Source organism: Ambystoma mexicanum, chromosome 1p (assembly GCF_040938575.1).
Source record: "Ambystoma mexicanum isolate Mex_15411 chromosome 1p, UKY_AmexF1_1, whole genome shotgun sequence".
Taxonomy (NCBI): Eukaryota; Metazoa; Chordata; class Amphibia; order Caudata; family Ambystomatidae; genus Ambystoma; species Ambystoma mexicanum.
In genome coordinates, this window is record NC_090921.1 from 668,792,848 (window position 1) to 668,820,406 (window position 27,559).

The following is a 27,559-nucleotide window of genomic DNA, read 5'->3' on the forward strand; positions in this document are numbered from 1 at the left end:
GCTTGCCGCGAGGCATCAACCCCAAGCATCAGGCCCCGAGCCGAGGTGTCTACGTGATGAGCCGCAGCCTCCAGGAGATCCTGGGCCAAGACCCTGGCATCGGACAGCCCCCTCTGAAATCTTCCAACTTCTCGACCGGAATGTTCTCCTCAAACTCCGACAGACCTTTCCACATCCGCATGTTAGCTCCCGCCAAAAGCAATTCTGCATTGGCCTGCCTGAGCTGCAAGGCCGAATTGGCAAAGATTTTCCTCCCTAGGGAATCCAGGAGCTTGTCCTCCTTTCCCAAGACCGGAGTAGCCGTCGCGGAAGAGGATGCTGCAGGTCTGGATTACAACGTAGCCGCAGCCACCACTGTGGAGGAGGGAGGCGGACAAGACGACAAGGCCACTTCTTCCGAAGAATGCAGCCTGTACCTCGCGTCAATCTTTTTATTGACAAAAAGTCCAGAGTGTGACTTTTCCCAAACTCTTCGGACCGCGGCCAGAACATCCTTCTGCAGGAACAGGCCGGTACGCTCCAAGGGAGACAAGGTGAACACCCCAGAAAGCACGCCCTCCTGCGGAGCGGGTGCCTCGGGCACCGGAACATCCAAGAAACTCATCATGTCCAGCACCCGGTCATGGAAAGCTCTGATAGAGCGGGGAAGGTCCTCGTTGTCCTGATCGCCTTGAGGGTCATCTGACAGGTCAGGATCCTGCTGAGCCGTGTCAGGCACTGCCTTGTCCACTGGGGACAATGGTGGCAAAGGCGGAAGAGCAGGGGGAGGCACCATGGGCAAGGGAGGTGCCGGCGGAACCACCGAAGGAACAGGTGGAGCCGGAGGCGCAGGTGGACATATCTCCTTGAAAAGCCCTTTGAAATATTCCCTCATGGGGTCGGTGCGCATAAGCGCTTGAAATTTATCGAAAAAGGCATCCTCAGGAGATTGTTTCGGAACCTGAGGAGGCCTCTCATGAGGTGGACATATCCAGGGACGTAACGGAGAACGGTGCCACACCGGCCCCTCCACCGGCGTATCCACATAAACCAAGGGAGTCGCCCCCGCGGGCAGCAAAACATTGTGCGGAAGAGGCATCTGGGCATTCCAATCATAAACCGGCCGGTAAGGATGCGCACAAGGGACCTTAGATTCACCCAAAGGACCGAACCCTACACCAGGGGCCGATGGCATAGTTGTAGGGGTAGTACCTAAAATGGCCACCGTGGTTGTGGCGGGAACGGCCGCCATTTTGTCCTCATCTGAGGGGAACTGCGGCACGTGAGGAAGTGAGGCAGGGGTCCCCGTCGATGGGTCAGGGGTCTTAATTTTAGCCTTAACGTAAGGAACCTCGGCAGAGCCGGTACTATGAGGCCTGGAATGTTTCTGTGACATACCAACCGCCAACTGAGCCTTCGAAGGGCGGGCCTTGGCACTGCCGGTAAAAGAAGAACCTTTCTTCTTTGCCCCCTCAACAGATCCGGTGTCACCACAAGAGCGGGAACGGTGAGCAACCGCTTTCACCGACAGAGCCTTGCCCAGTCCCTCAGAACTGTTGGTAGCCTTAGCCTCTGTACGAGGGACCTCGGACCTACGCCCGGTAAAAGCCTTATCGGCACGGGCCTCGAACATCCGTTCGGTAACCACAAGCCCAGCCAAGGCCTCGGGGCGCACCCCGGTTTTGTTTTTGAGGGAAGCCGAAAGAGAGGCCTCAGAGCAAGCTCCGGTACCCCAAGACTCAGTAGAACTGGGCCTACAAACAGCCCCCACAGGAGGGGCCTCGGAGCGTACTCCGGTGTACACAGGCCCCTTACAGAGACCCTCGGAGAAAACTCCGGTAGAATTATTAGGCCCGACAGGCACCGCAGGGCTAACCCCCGGTAACAGAGCGATCAAAGCCCCTCCCGGCCCGAGAGGAACCTGGGAAGGTATCCCCCGGTCGGGGTGCTCTGAAAAGTAAAGAACTTACCGGGCGTTTCTTCTTCTCGACGATGAACGCCTGAAAATGAGAAGGAGGAGTTCGTCCGAACACCACCTCCCACCGCTCCAACCGACGTTGAATTGCCCGGACCGAAAGGGAGTACAGTAAAAACAGGAGTCCCAAGGGTGTTCCGGACCCAAACACTCTAAACAAAGAGGATGGGGATCCGCCCTCGCAAAGCGACGGCGACACAATGAACAGTCTGGAAAATCTAGTTTAAAAGACAGACAGACAGACAGACTAGTAAACGAACGCTAGCGAGAGCCAGAGAGGAAAACAGGGAAGAAAATCTTCTGAGGATGCAAGTGCGTCCGGCCCCGATCGTGCGGAGAAAAGGATTGATGGGCGATGCAGAGCCAAGGTGGGCGGGGTTACGGCCGTGTGCAGGGCCCGGCGCAGGAAAGAGAGGAGGGGCACATTTTTGAAAAAAACTTGGATGCTTTTTACAAAGTGCTCCGGTCCCGTCCCACAGGACGGAGAGATGTCCCACAAGTATGGAGGAAAGGGGACGGGACGTAGGAGTACAGGGGTTCCTGCACCATACCTATGCAGATACTTGTACTGCTGTGTGCACACTTGGTGCTGTACAAATCACAAATGCTGGGACTCGCACTACGATGGAGAATTATGCTACAACCTGCACACTGTAGACTTCACTACATGACATGATGCTCCTTTCCCTTGACTTGCCTCAGGACTCAACCAGAAAATAACCTGGTAGCCATTGAAGAGACTAAACTAGTGTGTGGGACTATGGATCTCCAGCAGCACTCCAGAGGTAGTAAACAAGATGTACAACTGCTCAAACAACATCTTTCCTGTAGTTGAAACAGTAGGGATCCCTTTGCACCATTTGCTTCACTGTTGCTACAATATCGCCAAAGGAAGTAGCTATAGCAAGCTCCGGCACCTGGTTCATCTCCGCTGTTCAGCTCTGCCCAGAGGGTCAGATTGAGATTAAAACATATTTTGCAATCAGCTGTGATTTACTTTACTTTTAGATGCACATTGGTCTCCAAGGAGGAGCCCGATGCCCCTAGTGACAGTAATTCCCAAGTATTTGAAACCTTACTTTTCCTAGCTGAAATTGTAGTTCGGGAACAAGCTCCAGAAGCATGTACTTGCGATCAGGAAGATTGACTTTTGTCACATTTACTTTAGAGCTGGATAGTTCCCCCAAACCTTCCAGTGTACTCGCTTGGTAATGACCTGTGAGGGTCTGACAGACATGAGACTCGGGAGGTTGTCACCATTCAACACCTCCTTAGAAATATAGTTAATCTACTCATTTGGGCGGATCAAAATTACCAATGATTCCATGAAGTCAAGTCACGTACAACTTTGGAAAGGAATTCTTACGACCTCACCCATTTAACAAGAATGTGACCCTTTGCCGCGCTATACAAGGATAGGAATTAGTTTAAAAATATGAGGCAAGACTGACATTTCTGTAGAAACGAGCGCAAGTAAACCCAGCAAACCCTTTTGAAGGACTTCTCTGCATCTATACGGATTGCTCCCAGTAGGACTGGGTAATTTCTGGAAAGATGGATAATATCAGCTCACCAATGCTATGGATCAGTAATCCAATGGGTGGTACGTCCTTACTAAGGCTGTACGCATTCAATCAGGAGGTATTTCGCCCCATGTTGCATCTCTTCCTCACCAAGCACGTCACACATATCACAGAAATATGCAGACTTGACGACTTGCCACATTTTGAATTCACATGCAGAATTTATTTTCACAGCAGCAGCAGCAGCAGCAGCAACAACAACAAAGACACTTGGTTGCCATTGCAGCGCTGCATCTACTGATCTCTTCTGACCGAACAGAGGTATGGGTCTCCTGGGCCGTACAATTCCCAACACATTCTATGAATGCACAATGGATTTCTGCATTCTTCCAATTCAATTTATTTTGGTAGTCCCTGGAATTAATCATGTGGAAAATTAAAATCTCAGTGCATATTACACTGCCAGTCGTCCCCAGTGACAATGATAACGTGATTATATGCATGCAACATCTATAGTTACCTCTTGAAGTCTGTCCTATCTGGCATTCACAGGCATAAAGGATCTACAAACACCCTACAATGCACCTATGTGGAATCTGTTAGGAAAGATTACCATTTATGTAAAGTTTTCCCTCCAGTTGTGTAACCCCCCCCTTCCCTCCAACTTTTTGCTGCTGTTTAACACCATAGTCTCACAGCCTTCAGCTGCACTCCCCTGGGCCTTTCGCTCACTTTATTATGGGGAAACTGGCATGATCTTTAAGACAGTCAGTACTGGGAGACTGTTTGCCTTGGTCCATTTCAATGTTGTAACATGTTGCAGAAAAGTTGCAAGTGCACAATACTTCGAGTACAGTGTGCTTGGGTCCGCCTGTCATTTCCCAGGGCCCTAGACACCCTCAAAAGATTTTTTTTGAAGACGTGCAGGTGTGCCTTGGAGAGGGCTGGTGGCAGCTCATCTTTTCAAGTATTTTTAACCCTTTCTTGCCATGCAAACCGCGTTTGGCACAGAAAGGTGGCCTGGCCCAAAATGGCCATGCCACAAGGTTCTTTGTCCCGTCCTTTGGCCATCTTGCCCCTTCACCTTCCCCAGGTCGAGCCGACCCGGGTCAGTCCTTATATGGGCATGCATTTTCCCACAAAACGGCAAGCTTTTGCAGGCTTCTGCATGCATTGTGTGTGCCCCCATAATGTGGGCTGGGCTGTCTGGTACCAATACACATCCTGGGTGCCAGAGAGTCTGGTGTGCTGTGAATGAGTGGGACCACCGTGGTCCATGATTGGTCCACATATGGTATGCCTGTATGTGAGCAGATCTCCCATTGGGTCCTCTTTGTTTGGCGCAAAGGAGATTCTGGATAAGAGAAGGCTCCAAATACCCATACCAGGTCGATCTCCTAAGTTCCCACTGAATGAAGGATAGGATCCAAGCATCCTGAAACCAAAAAGCCAAGTCGAGGAACCGCTGGTGACCCGCTGGAAGGTTTGGCACCCTGAGCCCGCTGTCGTCCCGCTGGACCCCTCTGCATCTGATCAAACTAGAAGGTCTGTGAAGACGCTTCGACCCATTGGAATAGTGGGACTAAATATTCTCTGCACCTTCATCAAACCCTGCACGCAAACCTTCTCGGAAGTGTCCCTGGGCCAACCGGTGGGCTGACCAGCTTGCGCAGGACATTTGCTCTGACACCGCCGCCGTTTCGAGGAGACACTTGAAACTTGGTACATCGCAAGCTCTGTGTTCACGGCACTCTCACACCGAATTTCGTTCCCAGGTCTGGAGTAAAGAGAGAGCGCCCAAACTGGAGTACACAGTTACTTTGTCGCCCAGCCGTGGTGATGAACTTTGCGGGTGCCTTGTTGCTGTGCCACTGTGTGCCCTAAAGCCTGGTGCAGTGAAACTGGCCTGATCCATCCACCAGAAGCGGAGAAATCGCCACTGTCCCATAGAGGAATCATCGCTGTAACTTTGCAGCTGAAAGTCGCAGTGCATACTATAGAGACAACATAGGTTTATTACATATCCTTCTCAAGCTAAAATCAAACATCTTCGCATTTTGTGCTCCCAATAATTGAAAATAGGACAGACACCTTTTGGCTCTCCACCTGCAATCCTAAATTATTTACAAAATATATTGTTTCGGGTATAATGGCTGAAAAATGCAGATCTTCTATAGGAATATTGTTCAATCCTGTCTTTTGTGTTTGCAAGATCTATAGTCGTTAGGTTGAGTGAATGTTTTCATTGTGTATCCATATACTGTAATTAATATGTAAAAAAATAAAATACGTTATATCTTGTCCTTCGTGTCTGTGAAATATCTGTCAATCAGGTAGGAGTCGTGCCATATAGAATGTCACGAGAGTAACAAGTGCTCTAGGTTTGACAGTTAAGAACTTCTCTAGTCATGTAAAATATGAGACACCTCACACTCACTAAAAGGCACTCACTATTTACAGTGGCTCGCCAACAGTCCAATCTTTTAATAAAGCAATAGGCCCCAAGGTGGGTGGCTTCTCTTTCTAAAAATGGCACAGGAACCAAGTTACGAGGACTCCGGCACTGTTTTAGAGTGGTAAAATCCCCCACGCGTGCCCTCCCATTCCCCCAATTCCACTCCACATAGGGACTTCCATCTATTAGTACCAGTCATTTAGAACAATTCCAAGTTTGCAGATACATCAGTTAAGACCATATAAAACTTCTCAGCTGTTCAGAAAATTAAGCCAAACATGATTTAAGCACACAGCAGCACATTTAGAAATCAGGTAGATATGACCCCGGAGACACAGTTGGGAAAAAGGTTCAATCCTAAGCAAACATGTAAAACATTTCAAAGAGACAGAATTATTTTCAAAAGATCAAAGAAATGTTGCAGGAGCAAACGAACTACCATCTCCATAATAAGAAAGTCTGCACTACAATAGATAGACAGGTCAGTGAGCCTAGCACTGGAAGCACACATATATATGTAGGCTACAACTAACACAGCTTTCATTAGGTTTGAACCTCTGAGGAGACATAACTTTAATAGGCAGTAACCAGTGGGAAGGGCCTGCACTCCAAACCTTCTGACTGGCCGTCTACGCTTCTTCAGTTAATAATGGCCACTAGAAATTAGGCCACCACTTCATATAAGGCGAAAACAAACCCCTCTTCAAAACATTCTCACACGGTCAGGGGATGACCTGAATATATTAATATTTAAAGGAGATCATTACAACATATAACATGTTACTGATCTAGTGCATATGTGTTGGTGTGTACCCCACAATACTGGTACCTTCAGTCCTGAAAAAATAGACCCGGTACTTGTTGTTTCTGTTGTAAAAAAGTTTTTTAGTTTTTAATCATTTTTTAATCATTAATTCACAAATATAAAAACACTTCTAAAAGTGTTTGGTATGAGTCAAAACCAATGGACAAAAATGCCTTGTTACATTTCTCAAGTCATCATGCAAACCACATCAAAACTAACTTACCCTTCGGACAATTTTTAAGACTAAAAAGGAATAGCAGCTTACAACAGGACTACTGTAGTAGTGCGGGCGTACTGTCCAAAAAATTGTGCAACAAAGGGTATCCGGCCAAATTGGTGAAAACATCATCCAAAAGAGCATTTAATAATAATCGTGAAGCTCTACTAGAGAAAAGGGAGGAAAGGGAAAATAAAGAGAACCACATTGTGTTTGTAAATACTTTCTCTAATCTATCTTACAAAATTAAAGGTATCATTAACAAAACCTGGAGAAAGGTTTATAATGATCTATACATCCTCCTCTAATAGCATTCAAAAAAAGTCAAAACATCAGAAACATATTGATTAGGAACGATATTTCGGTGAAACAGATGACAGCACCTAGACAAACTACACTGTGGGGTCTCCCACCTGTTAAAGGACATTTCCTATGTGGACAATGCATTATGTGTGCCTACAAAAAAGAAATCAAACAGGTCTTACTGAATCCGACTATGATGTGGTCTCTTGATGACATGACGAATTGTAACACGGAAAATGTAATTTATTTTATCACATGCCCATGTGGATTGCAATATATTGGGAAAACAAATAGAAAGTGTCGGACACGGATGGTGGAACATCGTAGCTGTATAAAGAATCAGATTCTTACAGCCCCCATGGTAAAACATTTTACGCAAATGAAGCATACACATGAGGATTTGAGATGGGTAATTTTGAAGAACGTGATAGGTAAGAACAAACGTGAAACAGATAGGAAATTGTTATTGTTTGAACAGAAAAAGATATTGAAGTGTCAAAGCCACATTGTGGGTCTAAATGAAGAAATTGAGTGGCAACATACACACGAGTAAACTCCTTCCATGAGACAACCTGTATGGTCAAAAAATTGATGTAATGTGTATTGCCATGTTTAAACTTATGTGCAGGATAAATATCTGGGTGTTATCTGCAGTCCCACATGCAATCCAGCGTCATTATGGTTGCCAATCTTTCTATGTCCTGATTTACTTGGCAAAAGAGGCTGTGTGATTTGGGTAGATACTCTGTAATCTGGCCTGTTTATAATTATTTAAAACATTTTGTATGTGTTTTTCACTTATTTTTAAGTGCTAGATTTGGCGTGAGGATGGTACTCGTTTGACAGGTTATCTTAACTTGGGCATATTGGGCCCGTCATGCTGGCCCATGCGGTGGCCCACTTTCACTTGTACGGCAGATTAACCTATTTTTCATTTGTGTAGCACTCCCAGTGGTGGTGTTTTTTTTAGGTACCTTGTGTTAATTGCAATAGCCGTAGGTCTTGAGCATACTAGGCCTTTCTTTGTGTTCCTTTCCTTTGGCACTGCCTCCGTAGTCCTATTTCCATGTTGCGCTACTCGCTTCCGGGTTGAACGCGAGATCAGATAATCCTAGCACAACGTGTGTTACATTGACACGGCAGACACGGCTGCTCCAAAATATATCTTTCACTACGCGTGTCACAGGTATGTCTTTAAGGGGTATTGAGTCTCATGTGGTATAATTTGATGAGCGGTCTGTACCGGGGCAGTTTTATAAATAATTGCATATGGCGACACGGAGATGTTCATTTTAACAGAGGCTATCCCGCTTCGTTCTACATACAGGTCCTTAGCCTTGGATACCTTAATACAGCAACTTTCGTTCCAATTCTACGAGGAACAGGATAGATATTGACATTGCACGTATTGGAAAAGGAGGTATGTTGTGTTGTTTTTACCACAGTGGATGTTCCGCACTGTACACTAGAGATCACGGTACCTTAAATTCAACAATTGATGGCGGTGTCATACTTAGGCGAAACCAAGGGGGGTGTTGGGCATATGTCGGCCATGGAATATTATCACAGTGTGGTGGTGGTATATTTTGGTGCAGCAATAAGGGCTGCTTGGTGACACACTGGTGTTGTTCCTGGTAAAGGGAGAAACGTTTTGGTGGTCTGACTGTGATGAACTGTATGTGTTGTTTGGTTTGCCGCTTTTAAGTTGGCCCTCAGCTACTAGGAGCTATCGAATAATCAAGACTCGACTTGTTGGAGTCTACGGCCAAATTGTGGTGTTGTTACACTGGCGCTACCGGTACCAATTGAAGAGGTATGTAGCTTGTTATTGGGGACAGGTTGAGTGCAATCATGTCCTAATTCTATCAGTGCTTTGTGATTTATTAAACAAACTGCACTGATGCATGGAATTTGTTTCTGAGCTCATCTGACTGGTTTATATCGGTGGTGACTGCCCCATTTGTTTGTTTCCTGTTTTAGGAAAAGCGTGAACCCATAATTGTGACCTTGGATTGCATGGTGGAAAATTTGAAATTGAAATATTCCCCTGAAGAAAGTTCATGCATCTGAGCAACTAGGAACTGAAACATGTCGGGAGTTGTTTGCACCCGAGTCATTACACTCAGGGTTTGGAAAATTGTTAAATCCATTTATTGTTTGTTTGTGTAATCTTTTTATCGTTTTATGTGGATATATGGATGTGTAATTTGTAATTTGTATTGTTTTTTATTACCATGCAGTATGAGGTTAGGTTTGACTCATACCAAACACTTTTAGAAGTGTTTTTATATTTGTGAATTAATGATTAAAAAATGAATAAAAACTAAAAAACGTTTTTACAACAGAAACAACAAGTACCGGGTCTATTTTTTCAGGACTGAAGGTACCAGTATTGTGGGGTACACACCAACACATATGCACTAGATCAGTAAAATGTTATATGTTGTAATGATCTCCACTAGAAATTAGGACCACCGAGTTGATCAATAATAGAGTAGTAGGAAAAGCAAAAAAGCAAACGCTAAACAATTGACATGTGACAGCAATGAAAAATACGTGTTTTTAAACCATAGGCTTCACCAACAAAATAGAGTAAAGAATACATGAAGGATCTGTTTTTAAGAAGAAAATAAAGTTGTAACAAGGACTTCCAAGAATAGTTTGGCGCAGAAGCAGGAACACGAAATCTCACAGCACACCTCTCTGCACAGAGCAAGGATGCACAGTCAAACAATATGCAGCCAACACAGCAACTATAAAAACATAGCCATAAATTGACATGAACCTCTTTATCTTTCAGGCCCAGAAGCAGCACCTCCTCCATAAGTGTGAGACGCATGTTCTTACAGTCTCCAGAGTCCTCATCATCCCTGTCTTGGCCAGGGTCTTCATCCTCCCTCCGGTCCTGGCCATCCTCTGCACGACGGCCACGTCGGATCAAAGTAGTCATCCTTTCAGTCAATGGAACTAGAGTAGAATGAAGAGATGAAATACGGTCACAACACAAGAAAACCCTTGATGACAACACACTCCTGCAGCCATGACAGAATGGCAGAATGCAAGTTTGTCTTTCTTACAGTTGGAGTACATGGAATCTTTAAAGTGTGTGTGTGGTATGTGTAGGTGAACTGAACTGCCTGAACAGCTCACCTTCCAAGCAGCAGAGAAGCGACCTCGATAAAACCAACAGGATGAGAGAATAGAGCAGGAGGGTTGTACAGATCTTGTGCAGCTTCTCTAACAAATTTGATCATGATGGAATCAAGCAGTCATGTTCCAAATGCCAACCCACCATCCCACACATTTCCTACAGCAACTCTACAGATGCAATGTCCTGCTGATGCAAACCCACACCAGAACATGCTTTTGAAATGCGTTTCCTCTTTCTCTCCAGCAAAGATAAGCTACCACATCACACACCGATCTCAGAAATGCAGATCTCGATGTAAGTTAATTGAACGCAAGCAGAATGAGATCACTGCCGCCCTGGAAGGCTTATTTGTAAATGGTGACGATCTGGGGTGCCTGGTGGGCAGCCCTTTGGAGGGCAGAATTTAACCGGCATTTGGCGCCTCAGCCTCAGCCAGTATGGGCCAAGCTAGTCAACCCAACTAAAAGGTAAGGGGGTCCCCATTAGGCCCAGTGCAGACATCACGGCAGGTAGGCAGATTAGATAACGTCTGTGATGGCCCCGTTTGCTTCCCCCTCACCCTCAGTATGGCACTAACCAAGAACCAATGGAGTAAGCCTAAAATGGGTTTAACTTGGAGTTACAAGAGGGTCCATGAGCAAATCCCCCTTTCAAAGGTTTGTCCAGGACTACCCAGAAGACTAGAGATGACGTTTGGGATTACCTTCCATGCCAGCAGCACCAGAGGTACGAGGTCATAACGGGAGAGGATCTGCATTTGCAGATTCCAGTCCCCTACCACCATTCGTCCAGGTGGCATCCCGTGGCAAAGGCACAAAGAAAATACAGTCAAGAGTCTGACATCGGACAGAGGGCTCCAGCAATGTCCAGCAGCTCTGGCGGAGTTCCAGTAAAAAGGGACCTGTGGTTTCAGAGCTGCATGGGCATCCTTCCCGAATTTGGGGACAGAGGGCGAGCGAGAGAGCACGAGCGAGAGAACGAGAGAGAGAGAACGAGAGAGAAAGAGAGAGAAAGAACGAGAGAGAAAGAGAACAAGAGAACGAGAGAAAGAACGAGAGAAGGAACGAGAGAAAGAACGAGAGAAAGAACGAGAGAAAGAACGAGAGAAAGAACGAGAGAAAGAACGAGAGAAAGAACGAGAGAAAGAGAGAGAAGAGCAGGACTAGCCACAGAAGAGCTCATGGACATGTCAGCTACCTGTGCATGTAATTTGACTCAGATTCAGTAAGCATGGAGGAATGTAGCATGTGTAACAGCCAGCATGTATTTCCTTTGTGTAACAACTATTTGCAGTCAGACATGTTTTTGTGCGCCTGTGAGCTTCTGGTAGCCACATAAATGTCCTGTGGAACACACAGCACCTTGTGGGTATCCAGAAGGCACAGAAATAATAAAATGGGGCAATTATGGGCACTTTTGGAATGGAGGGACATGCACATTTCAAACCGGATATACTGAAAATGGGCAGAATGGCAGCCAGTCACTATGGCACCAATTGTCTGGTTTCAGTGTTAGGAGGAACTATATGTAACTGCACCCCTCAATCAATCACAAGAGCCCAATGAAGACGGGAGAGCCCATCGTAGGCAGCCAGGATAGCCCTCGCCAAGGCACGAAGAGTAATCTGTATGCAAATTCTCCCTGAACTCCTACCCCCAAACCCCAGGCAAAAAAGGAAAGGCGTGTTAAGAAGGCAAGCAAAGACAACGAAGATGATCTGCCAGCATCTTCCCATCAGCGATGTCAAGAGATGCAAGTTGTGAGGGACATTATGGGTGATCAATTAGGAACTGGGTACTTCAAAAACAGGATGTAGATTTATGGTCAAATGTATACGAGGAATCAAACCCGCGGCATCTGTTAATGGGTTCTGGAACAAGATTCAGAATGGGGCTTGGTTCTAGGTCAAACAATCAGCACACTGCATTCACAGCATGACTGAGAACGTATGGCGTCGCAACCAAAGAATGCATCACCCAGCCCATGCTACAGGGCGAAGGTGCAGCACATAGCTTTTCGACGAGTCAGCCGGCAGCACAGGGAGACCAGATGCTCCTAGTTAGAAAAGCAAGCACTTGTGGCAAATAACCATGGGGTATCCAGCATGGTGGCTTAATTGTGGCCCATCTTTGAATCAACTCTTGCATCAACCAAATTTGGCCGGATCAACAATCAACAGGGGGCACCCATGGACTCATTGGGAAATCCACTATTAGCTTGGCTCCATGAGGGATTAACCAGTACCCAGAACATGGCAAGCTACCACAGGGCCTCTCCCTGGCATGGCACCAACTACAATAGCGTAATCACCTTAATTTGGACTGCCAGTCATATAGGGAGTTTCCCAGCTGCCCTCATTTGTTGTCATTGCGTAACAGCAACCTTAGTTGTTTTGGATGTTTTGAGCATCCCCTCATTTGGCTCTTGGAGTAAAACCCATACACCTTGCACTCGGCATGAGTGCAAAAAAGTTGAACAGTTCTCAAAACAATGTATTCAAGAACTCCACTCTACAGTTAATCTGCTGGAACTTGAGGCCCCACCAGGTAACCAAGTTACACAGGACATTGATGGACGAATACCTCTGGAATTAAATAATCCCACAATGCTTAATAGCTGAAAATCACTGCAGGCTATTTTTTAGATTGCTTAGTATTTCTTCAGATGGAGCCATGTTGCTAACAAATGTGGAAAGGAGAGGTTAGTACTAATTATTGAAACAGCTAGATTGGCAGATGAGCTATACAAGTTGGAAGTACACATTGAAAAACACCACCACAACTTTAGAGGTTGACAAGAAATGTTTGGAAGAAAGTCATGATAGCCAAGGATTCACACTTAGAAAGTTAAGAAATTAAAGATATTAAAAACTATAAACACAAGGTTGCTTTCTCATACTCGGTGGAAGATTTTTCTCCATCAGAACAACTGAAAGCATTACATTCATCTACCAACCCACATTAAGTAAGATTTTGAAATACTTCACATAGTTTTACCAGTGAAAGTGACAAGGAAGCAGGCCCTTCCAACCAATGTACTTATCGTCGTAGGCACCAATACCAGAGAGGAAACAGACGACCTCATCGTCTGTTTGAGGGTAGCAACATTTATTAGGACAAGGAAGAGCCACGAATCAAGAACAGGGGGGTGGGGAGTAAGTGGAAGACTAAGGAAAGAAAAGCACAAGAAGTGAGGCGAAAATGTAGTAAACATTTCTAATCATGTCCTTGACATGTATGGCAATGCTGCATTGGAAATGGGGTTAGGGTATGTATTTACCAACCCCCACAAACCATTTGGTTCCAGTCTTCATGACAAAGATTAGATTACATCTAACCAAAAGAGAGCAGCCCCAATTATGCACACCGATTTGTGTAGCGCACATCAAAATATACTAAACAAAGAAACTCCAGGCCTTGAGGATGACAAACTTTGGTAAAAGGAACAAAACCAAACGATTAGAGTAACTTCCTTAAAATATTGTTTTGTGGTGAAGAAAACTCACATTGTTAAAAAGCATTACAATGAAGTAATTCTATGTTCATGACCTTTAATACAAATATTAATGAATAATACAAAATAATATAAAGTGAAAAACTATTTTAAAAAAAGGTTAATGTATAATGAAGCTATTGCAAAGTCTGAGTACCAGAGTATCTGAGCTATTGCAAAGTCTGAGTACCAGAGTATCTGGACGACCATATGTATGTTATACAAGCCCACAAATCCAATATGGTTATAGGATTGCGAAAACAAGGGTACAAGAAAGAGCACAAAGTTTCAAACAATGTTCACATTTTCAGACCCAACCTAGCCCTACATGTTTCAATCCCAACACAATTATTTTGCGGCTCTTCCTGAGGGGCAACTCGAATGGCCCATTCAGCACCTTAAAAATAATCAACCAAATGGCGTAATTCATTAAGTGTGATCAAAGCTATCACCAGCTATTTACAAATTGAACAACACAGCTGCATCTCCCTGAGCAATCCGCCGTTACCTGCAGAGCGCTTGTGCCACAGTTGCCAGACTATACAAGTACGCATGGGGACAAGGCCCTAGACAGTTATAGCAGCGGTATGACGATTCGGCCGGCATATTGGGAGAACAATGCATTGAGATACGGACAAGTGTACCCAACATTAAGAACTGCTAAACTCACAATGCTAGTAGTACAAAATGTACATGGTTAAATATACACAACGTGACAAGGATTCTCTCACTCTGAATAAACAAGATACATTAAACAACAGTGAGCAAATTAACAGTCCACTGTATACTATATGTGATCACGTTTTTATTCCAGCTGTAATAGCTTTCTTTCGATTTCTTGTCCTCCTGCCAGGGATATTAGAACCAACCACATGAATTCTGTCTCTTTGTAGCCTTTTCCGATGAAATGATTCACCAATGGGTGCTGATAAGTTGTTCAATGTTTGCGGATCCAGATTTTGACCATACTCATAATCATGCCAATATACAATTTATTACATGGACAACCACTTACGCCACCCTACTGGTGTTACAATTTGAAATCTCATTTTGTTTCCATAAGGTTGGTACGTCTAAATCAAATTGCAGTACTGCATTTGTGCACACACAATATAGCCCCCACGTGGAAAATGTCCTTGTGGCAGCAGCAAGCCCCACATCTCTATAAGCTAAGAATGTTTTTATTTTTTGAATCATTGAATGTCAGTGTGAACCAAATGTTTTGGCTGTGTTCATATGGAAGCATATGTTTGGCCAGATTGGAGGGTGCATTGTCTAGTAATACTCCCAATGCTGGAGTATAATCTTTTTGATTTTAAAAGACATATTAGTCCAAGTGTTAAACAGACCAATGGTTCAGAGTACCTATTCCTTAAGGAATAGGTATTCCTACATATTATCCCCACCATAAATATCGCCGTACATATGGTAGTTTGATGCGCTATAGGCGATATTTTAGGGGGGGGATAATTTGTGGGAGTTGCGGGGGTGTCCCCTGCACATTTAAAAATAATGCAAGGGTTGCAGGGGTGTCCCACGCAGGGTCCATGGCTCAATATCACTGGAATAATATGGTGATATTTTTGTATAGCAATATTTTTGCAGGGATATTAACACATGGACCCAAGGAATATTATAAGAGGCTCTTTATTTACATTTCCGGATCAAAGTGTATCAATAGAGTGCTTCACTTCCAAAAGGTGTTTGGGATAATTCTCTAGCAAGTTCTCCAAAAATGGACCTCTGTGCTATTTCAATGGAGGCATAGAAACTGTCCATACTGTGGGTTCTCTCTCAAACACAGTTATAAATGAGCAGTGAGTTTCTAGCCGTTTTTTTAGACAATAGTCTTCGTCACAAAACAATATCTTGAGGAACTTGTTACAATTGTTTTTTTGTTCCGTTTACCAAAGTTTGTCACCCACACTGACTGAAGTTTTTGTTTAGTAAAGATTAGCCTCCGTCACTCCCATCATATGTATTCTTCTCAATGTAAATGGCCTCAGAGTGACATCTACTTTTGAGGATTCCATTAAGTCTCCTGAACGCATGGTCTTTGAGAATAGAGCCTTAGAAGACAAAAATAATCTAACTTAAAAACACCACATGGTTTCTGAATTTTACAAACACAGGGAGGGATGCTTTGAAACATTTAAAGTGACATGACAAAAGGGATTAAGAACGCAGACAAGGGTAATGCCATCATTATTATGGATAAGGAGACATTGGTTACTGAATGTCAGCGACTAATGAACAACCCTAACAGATCACTGCTTAAATCGACCACACACCTTCATACAATCATTAAGAAGAAACCTGAATGGGCCTTTAATGAAGGTTTTATTAGTAGACAAGAAAGATTCTTTCTATCTCATTATCAACCTAGTGTCCCAGTCTTCTATACCTTGCCTAAGATCCACAAGTGCCTAGAGACTCCACCAGGTAGACCAACTGAGTCACGGATAGACTCAGTTCCTGAGCCATTGTCCAAGTATGTGGACTTGTTCTAAAATCATTGTAATAGTAATAGTTTATTTTCCCCAAATTCATTCCCAAAATGAGATTTTGTCAAGGACACAACTCGGATGATTAAATTAATTGGGTCAAAAGTAGTACTCAAGATGGAACACATCCTACTAGCCACCATAAACATTGAATTCCTTTGTATAAATATACTGCAAGAGGAATCCATCACAATAGTGCAAAAATGACTAAAAATCAGGAACCACCAAGAGAGGCTTCAAAAGAATATATTGTTTTGTGTACACAGATCATACCAAGTGAAAACAAATTTAAATGCAACGAGTTTTACCATCAGATTGGAGGGACAGCGATGGGTGCAAATATGGTGCAGAGCCTCGCCAATTTATATGTGGAGAGCAGGGTTTGAAATTGCTGTAAGCCATTTAACTCCTGGTTATAGCCAAGAAGAGCTTGGTTGGCTTGACACCAACATATAGGAGCTTTGCAAAATCTGTGGGACATTTTATTTAGAGGTTTTGGATGGTTGATAAATGAGCCTTAGGATACACCTAGAAGGCATTTAAAGCATAACAGGCCATATATAATTGGTATGGTTATAGTTTACATCTTATATGTGAGTAACATTTGTGGAACACTACAGAGCACAAAGATTGAGATTCGATATGCTAAGGCTAAAAGGCAGCTCCTGGGATCCAGCATTAACCTGTGAGCAAGAGCTACCATTGTGGAACACGTAGCTATACTACATATCGCTCCGTAAATCTGACTTTCACAGATGCAAACTTAGAATGTTGTACATTATTTATGAATCCTTATGATTTAAATATGTCATTATGTTTACTTTTAGACAGTCCCAAAAGGTACAAAGTTAAATTGAAATAGGCGTGTCTGTTCGGCATTAGTTGTCCTGGGGAGCTAAAAGTAGCGACTGGTAGCTGTTGGCGTCACGTTAACCATGCTCTAGGCTACAAGCAGGAGCTCCCAGCTACCCTCCGTTTCAAACCCTGAGCAGCTGCTGGTTCCCCAGAGGTAGCTTCTAGTTACTAAGCAGAATACCCAGAAGCTGCTTTCAGCTAATGCTAGTCAAATCCTTATTACGAACCCTGGCAGAGATTGGAGACTAATTTCGTTTATAGTGAGACTAATGCTTTTCTGAGACAACTACACACCAGGAAAAGGTACATCAATGGCATATGTATTTATGCAATAGTTCCTCTGAAAGTTTTACTATGTTTCAAGAATGGGTGAACAGTCTTGATATGCACCAGAGATTTACATGCATCTTCAATGATCCAGAGATTAGTTTATTTGACATTATTAATTACAAAATGACACAAGGGGTTGGGTGTGAAACCGTACCATAAACCCACTGATAGGAACTCAGTCTTGAGATTTGACTCAGTTCACACAAAAAGTCTGAAAAATAATTTGCCGTATGGGCAGTTCCTAAGGCTAAACAAACAATACAATATTTTTTTTTTTAAATGAAAACAAAAAATAAAAATAAATAAAAAGGAGGCACAGATCCTTCCTGACAAATTGACTCAAAGGGGATACACAATTAAACTCAGTAAAGTAAAAGAGCAGCAAACAACAGAGGTAATTTTTAGAATACAGAGTGAATGACAATGCCCTGGTGTTTGGGAGTACTTACTGCTCAAGATCTTTGCAAAATAAAAGAACAATTAAAAATCATGAGCATATCATGAATAGCAGAAACGGTACCCTTAAGCCACCCGTTTTTTTAATATTCAAAATGGGCACCTCTATCAGAGACAGAATCATTAAGAGAGATATTACTAAAATCCAACTTGAACCTGAACAACATACACTGCAAGTAAACCCAGCAAACCCTCTTGAAGGACTTCTCTGCATCTATATGGATTGCTCCCAGTAGGACGGGGTCATTTTTGCAAAGATGGATAATAGCTCACCAATGCTGTGGATCAGTAATCCAATGGGTGGTACTTCCTTACTAAGGTGGTACGCAGTCAATCAGGAGTTATTTCGCCCCGTGTTGCATCTCTCCCTCACCGAGCACGTCACACATATCACAGTAATACGCAGACATGATGACATACCACATTTTGAATTCACATGCAGAATTTATTTTCACAGCAGCAGCAACAAAGACACTTGGTTGCCATTGCAGCACTGCATCTACTGATCTCTTCTGACCGAACAGAGGTAAGGGTCTCCTGGGCTGTACAATTCCCAACACATTCTTTGAATGTAAAATGGAATTTTGTATTCTTCCAATTCAATGTATTTTGAATAATTAAAAGGATTTGCTCCCAAGATAAGACCTTTCCTTTAATCTGATACCTAGGAAAGCTTTGGGTATATTTTTCTACATCAATAAGTCTCTCTCGATATTTCCCCCCCCCCCCATCGAATGTAAACATGAGATTTACTATCAACCAATGACCGAAGATATGGTTCTGTATGTTTTTTGTACCCATAGGAGAGAGCTCTAAAACCAATATACAGAGTTCACTCCAAGAGTAACCTGGGCACATTCTAGACATAGGCTCATGATGTATTCCTTTGCCGATTGATTGGGATTCAGGTAGAGGTGTTTTAATGCTTTTTTTTTGCCCAGAGCACAATCCAAAATATTCTGCTACCCTACATATACACACTCCGGAGACAATTTGATTTATACCCCATGATGTATTGCCCACCCTTCTTGTTTTATTAGTTCCTTTGCCGCATTACATCCGCTTGCCTCATGATCAAGTTCGGCTGGGGACCAAAAGGAACGAAACGGGCAAGGCTTTTGAACCTGTGCGGATGAAAGAGAGGTCAATCACTCTGAAAAGTTGAACCAAGTACATGCAGGAGAGGCATAGAATTGACATACATGGACAAGAGTTGGTCTCCTATTAAGCAATTTAACAAATGTGGACTAATATCCATGTGCTGGCTGCGCTCAAATTGTGTTGGCACTTTTGTATGACCTGTGGATAAAGGATTTTTTTTGTTGCTATGCATTTGTCACATGACTTTCTTTCAATAAAACCTTCATTTTGACTCCCAGTCATATAGGGTATTTCCAAGCTACCCATGTTATTGTTCCTACAACATCTATAGGAATAATCAAGCTACATGAACATATTGGTCTGGAATACACTAGCACCCGGAACAATGGAAAATACAGCCAATATCTGGCTACATTATGAAATCGTGCTGGCGTTAACTTTCCACTGTCTGGCTTAGAGAGGTCTCACATGAAGGCTTTCATGTCACAAGCTTTCCGGGAAGGTACATCCAAGCTATGGGCAGCACTGAATCTGGCAACAGTGGCTTACGATTTTAGGTTAGCAGGATTGGCAGACCCGAGGAGGAGACATTTTGTCAGGCCACCTGTGACAGAATGCCATCTGGTGAGGCAGGATTGCCTAATTTTAGGATTTTTGATAAAATTATGCAGGGAATTCCATTTCCGAAAGTGTGATCTGCTAATCAGATCCCACTTTCATAGTGCCCAATGCCAAAAAGCATAATGCATGCATGTACCTTGCTGTGACAGTCTTCTGGCATCCCCAGCAGTGGCAGCAGGGCAGGCTCAAAAGGTCACTTGTGCATTCATGGGCATTGCTGCTGGAACTCACAAACAGTCCGCGCCTGTGGTTCTTAATATTATATTTGTGCATCCCCACAGCCTGGTTGCAGTTATTAATATCTAAATATACTACAGGACTACTGCCGTTTGTATTGCTTCCGTACCAGTACACACCCTCCTTAAGAGAATAGCCTGCCATCTCCCCACATTATAAAAAGCGCCAAAAGGAGGTATACCCGTCTGCCAATGCCCGTTTCAACTTTATGACCGAAATCAATGCTGATTGAGAAGTAGTGTAGCCACAGTAAATGTGGTACAGTGATGAAATGACTACTGCTCTGCAGCTGTACAGGGATATGAAATAGTGGCCAGAAATAGTGCTCATAAAAGGCTGGGGCATAACGGAGGTCCAAAGAAAAGATACTCGGCTCCCCATTACATTCGAAATCCTGAGAGCACTCTTTGGTCATTATCGGAAATTGCAGTGTAAGATTAAGAATTGCACCTTTCAGGCAGGATTTCCCTTAGTCTTCTTTAGGGCTTTCCGTGTTTGAGGGTGGGAAATCTAATGGCACCAAAAACCCCCAAAGACGGTGCTAGGAGTGTCTTATAGGGCACCATGATTTGCACCAACACATCTGTCAAACTAATGATCAGGTGGTCCAAAACAGATTAAAAGGGTAAGAGAAAGGTGCATATGGCTACCCTGTATTGGCCTGCAGAATCTCCAACCTGTACACTTGACAAAAGGTTTATAAGTTAGGCCCAGAAATGGCTGTCGAGTAAGTACCAGTTCATTGCCGATATGAAGGATTGTGTCATCAAGGGAGGGCTAGCATCAGCCACGTTTGAGAAACAATCATTTAGCACAGAGCCTCTTAACCTCTACAGCTGAATCTAAGGGGGCTCCTCGGGACACCGATCAGGTGAATAGAAAGTTGGGAATGGGGAGCCTTCAAGATTAGGAATCTGTACATGGCTTCCAATTAACATAATTCTCTGCCTGCCCTCCACAGCCCGGAAGAACATCCAAGTAGTCTGTCACTTATTTATCGTGAGGGTCAAGAAATTGGCAGCATCACCAGTATCGTGTTGATGCACTCATTCACTCAGTGGAAATTACTTAGCGGAGTTGGAGCATGCTGCATTCAAGAGGAAGTCTACTTAGCTTTGGGTACGGGGGTTATGGACACACTGTGGCAAAGCCCTTGCAGGACAAGGCCGCAGTGTTGTCCGACGCAGGTGTTTGGGGGCGATGGGGTAGCGGCGTAGACAGTGAGTGTGGACAACCCCACCCTCCTGGCTCACCCAGCTGCAATATCAGAAGGTGCAACCCCCTGACTCAGTGCCCCTTCTTACTCTTTCCCCACGACCGGTCCTGCACCACTCCTCCTCCCCCTTGCACTCCCTCACAACTCTAGGCAAACTTCTTTTTCTCAAAAATTTAAACTATACGCACCGATATTGGAACAACAGCCTCCCTCTCTGCTGTCGGTTTATGCTTTCTGTACTTCCTGCTCCTGTAACCCAATGGTGGTCTTTCCCTGTGTTCTCTGACCTTGACATATCCAAGGCCATTCATGGTCTTAAATCTGCCTCCCCAGCGGACGCTATTCCTTTAACTCCAATTAAAGACATGTCTAGCGAGATACTCCCGCACTTCACTGTTGCAATTAAGGATTCATTCAAACTGGCCAGATTCCTATCTCGCTGAAACATGCGCCTGTGCTTCCACTATTAAAAGAATCCATCTCTTGACCCGGAGGTACTGGTCAACTTCCACCCTATTTCTCTTCTTCCATTCCCTATGAAGGTTCTGGAGGCTTTGGTCTCACCCATTATTTCTTCTTTTCTTGAATCTTCAGGTTTCTTCGTTCCCTTCCAGTCCGGCTTCTGTCCCAGAAGGGGAACGGAATCTGTCCTGAATTCTGTAATGGACGATCTCTCTTGGCTAGTTGATCAGGGTGGGGTGGGAGCGGTATTGCCCTTAGATCTGACTGCTATGGTTGACCACCCCACCCTCCTGGCCCGGGTATCAGATGCTGGTATCTCGGGCCAAGTCCTGTACTGGTTCCATGCCTTCTTGTTTAATCGGACCCAATCAGTATCTTTGCCCCCTTTCTGCTCACTACCAGGGTTGCTTTCATGCGGGGTCCCTCAGGGATCGGCACTGTTCCCCATTATATTCAATATGTATATTTGCCCTCTTCTGCTTCTTAGTTTGTAGCATGGGTTCAGATATTATTCTTACGCCGTCAATACACAGATTCTGGTCCGGCTGGACCTCTCCAGTGCAGACACCGCTATTCGGCTAGGAGATGTTTAGAAGATCTTGGCTCATGGACGGTGGTCAACTGGCTGAAACTCAACTGATCCAAGACTGAGGTACTCGTGGTAGGCACCTCTAACCCACTCTCTTTTTGGACCCCTTAATTTTGGCCAGCTTCACCAGGCACTTGCCCCACATCGGCCGCCTCAGTCAAAAATCTGGGCGTTACACTGTCTCCTTCCCTATCCATGGCTCCCCAAGTAGGCTCCGTTTGCAAGTTTGGACACTTTAAATTGTGCATACTTCGCAAGGTGCTTCCTTTTGTTCCGATTAACTACTGCGCTCCCGTTATGGCTGCCCTAGTGTTGAGCACCACAGATTACTGCAACACCTTCACCTGGGTCAGCCATGCTACCTTACCAACCGCCCCCAGCTGTTTTAAAATGCTGCTGCTCGATCAGTACTTCGTCCTCCTTTTCGAGCGGATTCTTTTTAAATCTATGTGCGTCGTGCCTTTTACAAGCAGGGTGCAGAATATATCCAGGCTAAATTACCCTGCTATGTGCCATCTCGTCCTCTGCATTCTCAGTCGGCTATTTTGGTCTCTGTCCATTGTGTTAGACTCTTGGCGGACATGCTTTTCTCAGTGACAGCTGCAAAAACCTGGAACAGCCTCCCACTGTCTTTGTGCGGTCAACAATCATTTGTCTTTCCGCCGGGCTCTCAAGACCTCTCTCTATTAGGTTCCTGCCTACTGCTGCCTGCCTCTCACTCTACCTGGCACCATGATGCCACTGGGCGTATGTGCGCTTTAGAAATATATATAACATAACATAGGCACAATGTGCGCTCCCTTGCAATTCTAGGCCGCGTGCGCTCCCTCGCAACTCTAGGCCGCATGTGCGGCCCACCTTCTTAGTCGCTGCACTCCCTTGCATCTTAGGTCCCTCACTTCCCTGCGGGCCCTTCCCTCACATCTCTTCTTAGCTCCCTCCTGCCCTTCACCTATTGTGTACTGTTCTTGATGTTTATGTATCTCCACGGTTGTTGGCTTACATTGCATTGCCTGCATTCCTGCTGCGTTCATTCTCTACTTCTAGGTTCCTTGTTGTGATTGACTTTTGTGCATCCTCCTTTGCTTCCATTTTGTGATTTTCTCCTCTGCTCCGATATTGTGCGTTCCCCACAGTTCTTGGAGTCAAATTATACTGCCTGCTTCTTCCAATCTAGGTCCACTGCTGTGATCCGTTGGCTCTGTCCTTCTTCCCTTCTAGGTCCCCTGCTCTGCTGTTCCTTGCATCCGCATCCTTTTTCTTCTAGGTTCCTTTTGTTCACTGTACGTTGCTGTTGACTATGTATTGCATTGGATTTCTCTGGTCCATTGTGTGCACCCCTCCCCCTTCCGTGCCCCGACCTGCCTGCTACCCAGCGCTAACGGCTTGGACTACCCTCCCCCACCCTTCCTCTCAGCACCCCCCCCACCTCCTCTCTCTGCACTATCTATGTTATGTTATGGCGCCTTACATACCATTGTTATGGTCTGAAGGCGCTGGTAGGTTGAAAGCCCTTGGGAACCGAAGTTCGGATCAGTAGAGAGAGTCAAAGGTGCATGTGAGCACCGGATGTGTGTGCAGCTGGTGCGGTATTGGTGAAATAGCTGCTTCTTAGCGGTAGGTGTGGTGGTTAAGAGATCAGGAGCATGTGTTCGTTCTGGCAGGATTTATGCAGACCGAATGTGGCTGCGTTAGGCCTGAGGGGAACGCCTGGCTGGGGGGTGTGTAACCAGCAGTGTTTACTTAGAATGATGTGGAATGTGCAGCAGATGTTGGTATGAGAACAGTTATACCGAATGGTGTCATAGTATCTCTGTGTTCTAGTTGAGTGGTGGTGTAAAGAAGAGGGTAAGCGTGGTGGTGTGATATGATGGGTTATATGCTCTTTCAAACGTTCCCTGCAATCCAAACCATACGATATACGTCACGCAATTCTATGCGCTCCAGTCCATTCCACGCACTCCAGTCCACTCCCGTCCGCCCGCGCAATCCCGTCCGCGCCGCGCACTCAGATCCGCTCTATTTACTCCGATCCGTTCCGTGTATTCTAAGTTGTTTTATGCACTCCATCCACATATTTCACCTGAACCATCTTCATACTTCATCCTGTCTATCCATCTGTTTCACAGGTTTCGTCCACGTACGTCACCCGTTCCATCCATATATGTGGTCAATTCTACACACATATCACTCGTTCTATCCATATGCGACACCCGTTCCATCTACATACTTCACTCGTTCCGTCCGCTCTACGCATTCAGCAGCTCTACGTACTCATCCGTTCTATGCACTCAACCAACACTGCATGCATTCTGCACTCATTCGTTCTACGCAACACGTCCACTCTATGCCCTCATACGCTCTACACATTCATCTGTTTTACTCACTCACCCGCACTATGCGCTCATCCGCTCTACATACCCTATGTACTCATTTGCTCATATGCACTCATATACACTTGTCGGCTCTACCCACTAGTCTGTTCAACGCAATCATCCACGCTACACATTCTTTCGCTCTGCTCATCCATCTCGCTCTGCTCATCCATCCGCTCCGCGCACTCATCTGCTCTGCATGCATTCCGCACTCATCCGTTCTACATACTTATCCATTCCACGCAACTCATCCGGTCTATGTAACTCATCCGCTCCAGGCATTTGTCTGCTTTATGCCCTCCACATTCACCTGCTCTACGCATTCACCCACTCTATGCGATCACCAGCTCCCCTCACTCACCAGCTCCCCGCACTCGTTCTTTCCCTGCATTCAACTGCTATATGCACTCATCAGCACTATAAAGTCGTTAGCTCATACGCAGTGTTCCGTTCTATATATTCATCTGTTCTCTACAATCATCCACTCTATACATTCATCTGCTGCAGCGATCTACACACTCTCCGCACTTCCATACTCATCCGCTATACATGCTCATCAGCTCTACACACTCATCCGGTTTACGCTCACCCATTCTGCGTGTTCATCTGTTCTACGCACTCCTGCGTTCTACACCCTTCTCTGGATTTACGCACTCATCTGCTCTCCATGCTCGTCCGCCCTACACACCCATCCGCTCGACACACCCATCGACATACTCATCTTCAACGCGTTCTTCCACTCAGCGCATTCATCCGTTCCACACGCTTCATCCGATCTAACTATTTAATGCACACCATTCACTTTGTTCATTCATCATGCATTATATCCATTTTATTAGTTTAAAGCTTGTTGCTGTTTCCGTATGATTTATTCTTATTATCCATTTCACTGCTTTGATCTACTTTTCTCGTTTAATTCTGTTTGTCATTTTAGTTTATATTAGGGGTTATTAGCTGTCGATTTCTCGCATCAGGTAGTTTGTTGGATTGGTGTCATTGAGATGCTGTTAGTCCGTTTGGGTTAGTTTGCATACGGGTTGGTTTTTAGGGGAAGAGCCAGGTGTTCAGTAGTTTGCGGAAATACATTAAATCCTCAGTTAGGCGGATGTGGGGAGAGAGCGAGTTCCACAGCATGGGGGCAAAGGCTGGGAATGATGATCCGCCTAACCTGACTGAGTTTTATGCAATGCTCGATGGGAGATGCATAAGGTTTTGAAAGTCACCCTTCGGGCCAATGGAAGCCAGTGCAGCGTTTTAAGGGCTGGGGAGATGTGGTCTCTTGGGCCGAGCGCAAGTAGCAGTTTGGCTGCAGCGTTTTGTGCCCTTTGGAGTTTATTCAGTTGGTACGCGTGGACTCTGAGGTGCAGGGGGGGGGTTTGCGTAGTCCAGTCTTGATATAACGATTGATTGGACCGCGGAGAGTCTGTTGGGGAAGGAATGATATGGAAAGATGCGCCTAAGGGTTTTAAGGTGGTAGTGGCAGGACTTTGAGACGTTGTTGACTTGGCGCGAGAGTGTTAGGTCGGAGTCAAGGGTGCATCCAAGATTTTCACTGAGTTGGAGGGGGTCGGGTGAGTTGCCCATGGCGGATGGCCAGGGTAGTGGGTGCGGAAGAAGTTCAGAGTTGCCACATACCATGATTTCCGTTTTGGAGGGGTTTAACAAGAGGTGGCTTTGGGTTATCCAGAGCTCTATGTCAAGGAGGCAGGAGGCCAGGTCAGGTCGGGAGTTGGAATTTGAGTTCAGAAGTTTTGGAATTAGTTGAGTGTCGTCGGCATAGTTGTAACACATGATGTTGTGTGAACTAATTATTGGTGGGAGGGTGATCAAGTAGAGACTGAACAGGAGAGCAGATGGGCATGCTCCTTGTGGGACTTCCGTGTCGACTGGTCGGGCTTGGGAGGAATAGGTGGAGTGTATCGTTATTTGGTACCTATCTTTGAGGAATGAAGCAATCCATTTAAGAGTGGTTCCACAAATTCCTAGGGAGTGGAGGCAGTCCAGGAGGATTGAGAGATTGATTGTGTCGAAGGCGGTGGATAGGTCAAGAAGGATTAATGCGGTGCATCCCGCTGAGTCTGCCGTCATTTTAAGGTCATCCCAGATTGAGGTTAGGGTGGTTTCAGTTCCGTGATGGGCTCTGAAACCTGATTGTGCGGGGTCTAGGAGATCGATAGCTTCGACAAAGACATTTAGTTGGGAGTAGGCGGTTCAGTCAATGAGTTTGGCAAGGAACCTGGTGTTTGAGATGGGACGGTAGTTTTTGGGCTCAAGAGGGTCGAGGGAAGGTTTTTTATTAGAGGTTTGACATGAAGCGTTTTGAATGCGTTGGGAAAGATACCAGATGAAAGGGAGTATTTTATGATGGATCTTGCGTGTTCTCCTGCGCAGGTGGAAGCGAACATTTGTTTGAGGGTTGTGGCCGGGCAAGGGTCCAGCGGAGAGCCAGATGGTTTGCAGGCAGATAGAAGTTTGAGAAATTGGTATGGTGATATTGGACTAAAGGATTCGAATGTTGGTTGCGTAGTGGTCGCAGGCAGAGGGTTGGCCGGAATGGGGGTATGGGGAGGGCGGGGGTCGGAGGGGGGGGGCTGGGAGTATTGCCTGGTGGATGTAAGAGCCAGTTTGGTGGCTAGAGCATTTGTTCTTTTGAGAGCCGTGGTGTAAAAGTGGAGAGAGAGAGTGAGTCGCACAGAGATTGTGAGGGGGTCGGGACGGTCGTGGTGCATGCCGGTTTGGTGAATTCAGAGATGATTTTGTGAAGTTCTTTGCTGGGGTTTTTGCAGTTTAGGATTCAGGAGTTATGGTGACCTTTTTTTGCTTTCCGGATTTCGGCCTTGTACTGATGAAGGTGACGTGCCAAGGTGGCCCTGCTCTCCTGGATTGTGTCTTTCTGCCATTTGCGTTCTAGGT

The 27,559-nt window shown here is 45.2% G+C and overlaps 1 protein-coding gene across 1 annotated transcript in view; it reads right to left on the bottom strand.

Moving 5' to 3' along the window:
* GOLPH3L (golgi phosphoprotein 3 like) overlaps positions 1–27,559 on the bottom strand; it is a 412,781-nt gene that overhangs the window by 367,401 nt on the left and 17,821 nt on the right. Inside the window, exon 2 of the mRNA XM_069649737.1 lies at positions 10,043–10,224. Within this exon, the coding sequence (XP_069505838.1) occupies positions 10,043–10,207 (165 nt within the window). The 5' untranslated portion in view covers positions 10,208–10,224. The remainder of the gene's footprint in view (positions 1–10,042; positions 10,225–27,559) is intronic.